The 9,594-nt window shown below is 36.2% G+C and overlaps 1 protein-coding gene across 1 annotated transcript; it reads right to left on the bottom strand.

Moving 5' to 3' along the window:
- Positions 1–7,002: 7,002 nt before the first annotated feature.
- On the bottom strand, positions 7,003–7,455 carry LOC122084248 (14.7 kDa ribonuclease H-like protein). The gene has a single exon (XM_042652343.1). It carries the CDS (start codon positions 7,453–7,455, stop codon positions 7,003–7,005), a length of 453 nt encoding a protein of 150 aa, XP_042508277.1.
- Between the last annotated feature and the right edge of the window lie 2,139 nt (positions 7,456–9,594).

Below are 9,594 nucleotides of genomic sequence, written 5' to 3'. Positions count from 1 at the left end.
AAGTTGGGTTTTGGCCCATTTCGATCGAACATTGTCTCAAACTAAGACTGGGCTTCCTACCAAAAATAAATAAATAACTAAGACTGGGCTTTGTAATAAATTCAGTATTTGACCCACCCAAACCCAGCCTGGCCCAGGCCAAGCCAAACCAAGCCAACCCAGCCCAGGAAAAAATACTCTTTATGCAGATCTTTTTTTTTTTTGGACAGATCACATCCCTGTCTGAGATTGAATATGAGTTTTAAAACGACATTATTTATTTATTTATTTATTTTTCCTGAAAAATATGATTGGGATTTTGATGCAAATGAATGACAAGTATATTGCAGCTAAGAGAGTAGTACAATTACAATGGTCCAGAGTTTCGGTTATTTAGCAAAACATAAGTGTTATAAGTTTCAAATTATTTTCTACCATATTTTTCAAAAATTGTAAGAATTATGTGATCTCACCTGAATGGGGTGGATGGGCATTTGATTAATTCAAAATTGCTTGATCAATGAATGTGATCCTAACTGGTTGTGAGGCCACATTGTTTTTCACTTTTTTTGTCTCATTGAATTAGTGTCTTTTTGATGAATATTTATTGTTGCCAAAAAAGAAAAAGGATGAGACTATGATTTTGTTTCTAAGTGAGGGAGAAATGAAGTATTCCATTTTTTTTTTTTTTTTTTTTTTGTGAAAATGAACTCTTAAATTATCTCCTAATGAAAGCTATTGTTTTGTTATGTAAGCCTTTTCTTTTGTTATTTAAGTTTAACTAATTATTTATTTTTTAGAAAAATTAATTACTATTATATTCTTCATTGAAAAAAATAATTGACTATTAATGATAATATTTAGATAATTGTTAGCTGCCAAAGTGGCCAATTTGTTGGTTTTGAGGATTTCAAAGAGGTCTAAAGCGTCCTTCATTGGCACAGTTCCAGTGGTATCTAAAAGTTGCGTTTGAATAGACTGATGATGAGCCACCCAATTTAAAGGAGCTCATTTGTCTTCAGCTTAAATCGGAATATGGTGATGCCAAGTTAGATTCACCACTATGTTGGTCCGAAAGGGAAGTGGGTGCCCACTGTGGTCCAAGGGGTAGGGAGTAGGAGTGAACAATAGTACATTGCATCACCGGTGTATTTATAAGGGGAGTTGATCCACTGATCAATCCCTGAGCATGCTCTTAAGTGAGCAGTGCCAAACCGCTGAGCTATCAGGTGTGCATTGGAACCCTACTTCACTCTCTTCTTGGTTGTCTTCTTTTCCAATTCTCTCTTCTCTTAAGGTATATTGTAGGTATATTCAAAGATCTTGTCAAAGATTGCCTTCCTATGATGAATTAGGGGGATTCAAGGCAATAAATAAAATTGGTCTCTACCCTAACAATAACATGGCAAATACAAAAGGTCCCTTCAGTTTTGCCATCAGGGTTGTGTAGAGTAGTTCAACTTCCATTCATAAGCTTGGCTTGTTGGTTTTCATCTTCATGGCTTCAAGTACCCATTGCATTTAAGTTTATAATATATATATATATATATATATATTTCTTAATCTAGAATTGATCTTGGGATTTAGGATCTAATAGGAGTGGCCGAGGATTAAGAAATTGAGACAAGTACAATAAACTAAATATACGCGTACCTATAGCCAAGGAGAAGAACATAGACAAGTAATGCTTTGTGTCATAACTAGACAAGTAATGCTCTGTGTCATAACTAGAACTTCACTCTCTTCTTGGTTGTCTTCTTTTCCAATTCTCTCTTCTCTTAAGGTATATTGTAGGTATATTCAAAGATCTTGTCAGAGATTGCCTTCCTATGATGAATTAGGGGGATTCAAGGCAATAAATAAAATTGGTCTCTACCCTAACAATAACATGGCAAATACAGAGGTCCCATCACTTTTGCTATCAGGGTTGTGTAGAGTAGTTCAACTTCCATTCATAAGCTTGGCTTGTTGGTTTTCATCTTCATGGCTTCAAGTACCCATTGCATTTAAGTTTATAATATATATATTTTTTTCTTAATCTAGAATTGATCTTGGGATTTAGGATCTAATAGGAGTGGCCGAGGATTAAGAAATTGAGACAAGTACAATAAACTAAATATACGCGTACCTATAGCCAAGGAGAAGAACACAGACAAGTAATGCTTTGTGTCATAACTAGAACTTCACTCTCTTGTTGGTTGTCTTCTTTTCCAATTCTCTCTTCTCTTAAGGTATATTGTAGGTATATTCAAAGATCTTGTCAGAGATTGCCGTCCTATGATGAATTAGGGGGATTCAAGGCAAGAAATAAAATTGGTCTCTACCCTAACAATAACATGGAAAATACAGAGGTCCCATCACTTTTGCTATCAGGGTTGTGTAGAGTAGTTCAACTTCCATTCATAAGCTTGGCTTGTTGGTTTTCATCTTCATGGCTTCAAGTACCCATTGCATTTAAGTTTATAATATATATATATTTTTTTCTTAATCTAGAATTGATCTTGGGATTTAGGATCTAACAGGAGTGGCCGAGGATTAAGAAATTGAGACAAGTACAATAAATTAAATATACGCGTACCTATAGCCAAGGAGAAGAACACAGACAAGTAATGCTCTGTGTCATAACTAGAACTTCACTCTCTTCTTGGTTGTCTTCTTTTCCAATTCTCTCTTCTCTTAAGGTATATTGTAGGTATATTCAAAGATCTTGTCAGAGATTGCCTTCCTATGATGAATTAGGGGGATTCAAGGCAATAAATAAAATTGGTCTCTACCCTAACAATAACATGGCAAATACAGAGGTCCCATCACTTTTGCTATCAGGGTTGTGTAGAGTAGTTCAACTTCCATTCATAAGCTTGGCTTGTTGGTTTTCATCTTCATGGCTTCAAGTACCCATTGCATTTAAGTTTATAATATATATATATTTTTTTCTTAATCTAGAATTGATCTTGGGATTTAGGATCTAACAGGAGTGGCCGAGGATTAAGAAATTGAGACAAGTACAATAAACTAAATATACGCGTACCTATAGCCAAGGAGAAGAACACAGACAAATAATGCTTTGTGTCATAACTAGAACTTCTACTCTATGTAGCCCTGATTGCAGGAGTTATGGGACCTCTAAATTGTAGTATTACTATCAAGGTAGAGACTAGTCTTATTTGTAGCTTTATACCCCGTAACCCATCATAGAAAGACAACCTTTGACAAGATCTTTGAATATACCTATGATATTCCTTAAACCTAAATTGAAGATTTACCTTACATAAGGATTTCTTATTGAACCCAAGAATAAAATCTTGCACGGATAAAAAGATTGGCAATAGGAGCAATTAGGAAACTTCTAATAGTAAATTCATTACACTGATAAGTCATATAAATTTTGAAATCCATTACGGAGTTAGTTTAAAATGTGTTTACAATGTTGAAAAATTAACTTAATTGGGCCATAAAATATACGTACTTCCCATATTTCAATGGTTAACCATTTTCACAAAGAAGAAAATGCCCAAAAAAAATAGTGAAACCCTCTTTTTAAATACCCGACGACCAACCACAGAAACTAAGATTTTGTGAAGTTGAAATGAGAGTTCACTTTCATCAAAGTTAAACCCAGATAACCTCTCTCTCTCTCTCTCTCTCTCTCTCTCTCTCTCTCTCTCTCTCTCTCTCTATATATATATATATATATATATATACCTGTATAGCACAACTCTATCAATTCAATCAAACTAGAGAGCCTGAGACTTAATAGTTTTCTTTTAATTCAACACCTTTTGTTGGGTTGAAACTGGGGGTAGACCATAGATGGAATCGAATCATAACTGAAACAAAATGAGATGAAATCTAGTTGGAACAATCTATATTCATTTCCGTGGTCGAGCATAAATTGACTAATCTTTACCTTTTCATAGGAAAATGAGACGGAAGCTTTGATGGCCTTCTGTGTGTGTGTGAGAGAGAGAGAGTAAAATGAGGGGCAACAAAACACCTGTCTATACCCTCTTCCTCCGCTGTTCTCTTTCCCATTCACTTCCATCATTCGAGACTACATAAGGGTAAAGTTGGGATTTAAAAATAGGAAGAACCTCCAACAAACACTATTGAATCCTGTGGTACCTCAAAAATCATGTTTATGAAATGTTAGGTACCTTAAAAGATACAATTTCAAACGTTAGGAACACAACATATAATTTCTCAAAACCTTAGGTGTCATGTACCTCTTTTTTTTCAATCCCTCCCCACCCCCCCAAAAAAAAAAAGATCTTCTCCCACCATTGGCACCACACTTTTTTTTTATGTACTTTTCAACATCACTTTTATCACATTTTCCCCTTTATTTTATGCACACCTTCTACCTCTTTTGCATGGACGTGCAAACCGTAAAAAGAAAAATAGATCCACACAGCCTTCAGAAAAAAAGCCCTAACATGTTGTTATATGTTATTCCACTCTCCTTGTGCACCGGCTGCTTTTCAAATCTCCACACACTACCAACAATGATCCATCAAACCTAGCTAACTTTAATACCATGTTATAAATGCTTATACCAAACGCTTGAGCTAAGGGCCACAACAATGCATATTAGCACACAACACCACCGCGCACATGCAAGCCCACATACACACATACATAAAGCTTGGCATGTGAGAAGCAATGGATTGCATTGTGAGGTGGAGAGTGGTAATGTGCTTTTCTGACTTAGTGAAAAATTCTATGATTCTCTTGGGTAGATGTCGACATTCATGAGTTAAACAATGAAGCTACTCTTTACCATCTGTACACAAGCTGCCCTTTCTATTCTTCCACCAACTATTCTCTCTCTCTTCTGTTAATGGTCAGCAAAATGGAATTAAAAATAAAATATTATAGAGTTAACGTCCAGGTATACACGGATGGCTCAAATACAAGCTCACCGGTCACTTCAACCCCCACATTTAGGCTTTACCATATACAGAGAAGCAAACAAAAAGCAATAGGAAAGTCAAAATCCCCAACACTTAGTTTCTCCCAATTTAAGTCTGAGATTATGAAACACACTAAGATACATATGCTTTGCTACTAAGGCTGCCTTTGATGTTCTCAAAAAAAAAAAACCATAGCCACCTAACATTTCATACCACGTTTGGTCTTATGACCCCTCCCTCGAGAAGCTTTCCTTACCTTTTGAGATCGCCGGATCTACTTGAAGCGGCTCTTGAATACTCCTTATCTTCTATGGCAATTCTTAAGAACCTGGACCGAACGACTTATCCTTCATAGAATCTCGCTCGTGGTCCTTATGCAACCTCGTGCCTACCACACCATTAGTATAATGAGATGAAATGTGATTGGAAAGAGCAAGAGTTGCATCATAAACCAACTCTTTCGTCCCCTCCTTAAAACAAGGGATTTGCAAGGCTGGATTGTCATTAACCAATTAATTCTCCTTTTAACCCCATCAAATCGTCCTTACACATCTCACCTTCCTTAGACAGTGGGGTTGAAAAAATAGTGGGCTCCACTTGCATCAAGGACTCTGTGTGATAGGAAGATATATTACGATTCAGTTGCACATGCCACATGATACACTTCATGGGAATCCTTATCACGTCCAATATCCACCTCAACCAACTCGTTAGGGATAAGAGAAAATGGTTCACTTGATGTCTCTTCATTCACCAAAACTTCAGCCTCTTCCTCCATAATGGACATAAGAGAAGATTTGTTTAGTTTATAAACATCCACCATCACTACATTTGAGATAATTCCTCCCCTCAAATTCTGCCCATCATTCATTTCAATCAACCCCAACGAATCATAATTTTTCCTCCAAATTTTCCAATAAAGAAAATGAATTGTTATTAGGATTACTTGAAATCCTTTCCTTATCAGTTGAATGAATTTTTACCCATTACGTGATGACCAACATCTGGCTCCGCACTGCTTTGTTGTTCACCTTCTCTAGTGCTTGTCGCCGGTTGGAGTTGAGAAATATTATTTTCGGACACATCATTAGACTCTGCATTTCCATCGCTACTGGCCAGAATTTTCTCACTATCACTAGCTTTCCTCCTCCCTTGCTTGCGGATTATCTTCACACCATTGCCCTCACAACTACCTGAAGCATGACCAAACACCTTATAATGAACAGATTGTTGTGGCCTCTTGTCACAGATAATCTTCTGAGTAAAAGAGTTAACCTCATCATCATATATTGCAATTGCATTGGGAAGCTCATTTCCAACATAAACTTCAATATACAGTTGTGCAAAAGATAACCTCTCCTTTGCCATAGTTCTCTTATCAGACATTATCGGAGTTCCAATGACACTCCAAATAATGCTTAAGGCATCCGCAGACCAATAATGACAAGGCAAAATGGGAATTGAGACCCATACCGGAATTGAATATAAGTAAATTTCACTCAAAGAAGAAGATGGACACTCCCAACCTCTCTCTCTCTCTCTCTTGCACACACACACACAATTGGAAACATAAGCACCCTTCCTCAATGGACACATTTAAGGATCGTATTGTGGGCTAATGGCCTTATTCTTTTTTTCTTGATAGATAGAGAGAAAGAACTGAATAAAAAAATTTAGTTCGATTTTGAGTAAAAGAAATGGAAATTAATGTAAAAAGGTAAAGTGACACTTTGTAATACTGATTGTGCAACTAGCTTCAAATCTTACCATAAATGATAATTTCAAATTTCAAATTTCAAATATACTTCTTACCTTTTTTTCCGCTAAAGATCAGAAATTTTTATTGAAGAAAAAAGGAAAAAAGAAATACAGCTCAGAAAAACAATTTATAGACCCCCACCTTCGACATGGCTATCAGCACGGGAAAGTAAATTGAACAAATATATAATCATCAGATAAACCGAAACCTAGGTCTCGATTCAGCATTATGAGCAATCTTTGACTGTATTTGAGATGAGAAAGAGATGTTAACCTCTGAAGACCTAGTTTTTGCTTCCTCATTTGCAAGAAAGTCTGCTACACAATTAGCTTCTCGAAAATAGTGCGTGATTTTTCAGCTAACAGAATTCAAATAATCTTTCACTGACATCCAATCCTGAAAAATAAACCAAGGAATAGATTTGGATTGAAGCGCTACCACCACTGCTGCTGAATCCAATTCAATCCAAAGAGCTTCCACCTGTAATTCTTTGGCTTTAAAAATTCCTTCCATTAGAGCAGTGAACTCAGTGTAGTAATTTGAGTGGACTCCTAAGAACTTCTTAAAAGAACCCACCACCAAGCCCTTATGATTACCAAAAACACCCTCTGCTCCAGAATTTCCTGGGTTACCCGAAGAACAACCATCCACATTTAATTTTGTCCAACTGAAACCAGGTCTACAGCAAAAAACTTCTAATTTAGACAAAGGCTTCCCTGGAAGAGCTGATAATCCCAACTGGCGGCAGCATATCAAGTCATTGGCACTCTTAATCACACCAACTAAAGACCCACAAGCATCCTGCATCTCTCTTCTAATCTTCTCATAAATTATTAGGCTGGTTTTTGACACCACTTCATAACGCCTTGCATTCCGCTCTCACCAAATGTTATCAGCCACAATAATAAATCCCGCTTACCATGGATCACACACTGGAATCACCTTACGCTTTCTAATCCACCATTGAGACAGCTGGATAATATCATCAATATTTGGCCAAGATATGCTGAAACAGTCCATAAATAATTTCCATAAGGCCAGAGAGAAACTATAATTAGTGAAAATATGATTACAGGTCTCAGCATTAGAACCACATAGGGAGTACTTTGATACAAGAGGCACACCCTTTCCACAAACAATATCATATGTTGGAAGTTTCCTGTGCAAGAGGCTCCAACCAAAAGTGGATTGCCTTGGCTGTAAGTTTTTGTTCCAGACCAAAGAGAACCAGGGGACTTTGGGATTCCTTCTCCTAATCTCGTTCCACGCAGAAGATGAGGAAAAAATCCCAGAAGATGTCTCACTCCACAAACACCTATCCTTCAATTCAAATTGAGGCAGTCTTATCAAACGGACAGCAAAGAAAACATATTTTAGTGCCTCAGAGGTAACATTAGGAAAAGCCCATCTACCGTTTTGAATAACAGAAGACACCTTCATGGAAGAGCTTATCAAAGGATTTAGCAAATTACCACATAAGTCCATGATGGATTTTTCACCAACCCAAGTATCTCTCCAAAGATTAATACTATTACCATTCCCCACAATCCATCTTTCCTTGCTAGAGACAAAGGACCACATTTTACAAATATCTAACCATACCGAAGATGATTTATATGATTTTTTGGGAATACCATTGGTGAGAAATCTAGCCTTAAAGAATCTATTCATGGCTGAATTCCCATGTTTAATGTTCCAAACCTACTTATAGAGAAGAGATTTGTTAATGTCACATAGTCTACGAATGCCCAGCCCTCCTTTTTTGGTTTACACACTAGGTCCCACTTCACTGTCATAGATTTCACTGTATCAAAGTCTCTTGACCAAATGAAATTCCTCATCCATTTTTCCATCTGATTAATCAAAGAAGAATGCCACCAGTACACAAAAAAATTATGGACAGCCATACCTGAAATAACTGAGCGAACTAATTGCACTCTACCAGCCATAGAGAGCAATTTTCCTTTCTATCCGGATAGCATCTCTCTGATCTTGTTCATGACCGGCAATAAGAACTGATTTTTAACTCTTCCTTTAAATATTTGAGCCCTCAGTTATTTGGTTGGGAAATTACATGGGCTTATTCCCATAATATCAGAGATATTATGTTTTCTTAAAGAAGTAACTCTACCCATGAAAAGCTTACTTTTGTCAAGATTCACATGTTGTCCAGAAAATTCCTGATACTTATGCAATAATAAATCATGGAGGTTTCTAACATAGTTTACAAAAGCATTCATAAATATAAATATATTATCAGCAAAAAGCAAGTGAATCGGAACCGGCTCACCTCTTGGACTTTGCAGAGCTTTGATTTTTTTCTCCTGTTGCAAGTTCTTCAAGCCTCTACAGAAAACTTCCTCAGCCAATAAGAATAATAGAGAAGAAATAGGATCCCCTTGACGAAGCCTTCGTTCCACACCAAAGTATCCCATAGGGCCTCCATTCAGAAGAATGGAAATTTTGAAAGACAAAAGAATTTGGGAAATCCAGTTCGTTCACTTTTCTGTGAACCCAAATCTTTTCAGAACATGCAAAATAAAATTCCAAGATATTGTATCAAATGCCTTCTAAATGTCTATCTTAGCACCCATTCCACCCATTCCACTTCTTACCTTTGTAATATTATCCTTTTTTAAACAATGATGTAGTTTGATTGAAAACTAAATTTTAATAACTATGTTTAACTTTTCCAAATAAAATAAAAGAAATAAATAACTATGTTTAAGAAGTTTCTGATATAAATATTCATTAGAAAAGTTTTATTTTGTTATTTTTGTTTCAATTTCTTTTCCCTTCCCATCTTACTTTACTTCCAACTAAATATAGAGCCTTCAAGTGTTCTTTTTTTTATTTATACGAGGTGCACAACAAAAGCCTGCCATCTTCCCTCCTTGCCTAAAAACAAGGAAATAATAATAATAATAAAAGAAAAAAATTATCCCC

Source organism: Macadamia integrifolia, chromosome 7 (genome assembly GCF_013358625.1).
Source record: "Macadamia integrifolia cultivar HAES 741 chromosome 7, SCU_Mint_v3, whole genome shotgun sequence".
Lineage (NCBI taxonomy): Eukaryota > Viridiplantae > Streptophyta > Magnoliopsida > Proteales > Proteaceae > Macadamia > Macadamia integrifolia.
Note: the sequence above shows the minus strand (reverse complement) of the source record. Positions and strands in the feature narration are given on the sequence as shown.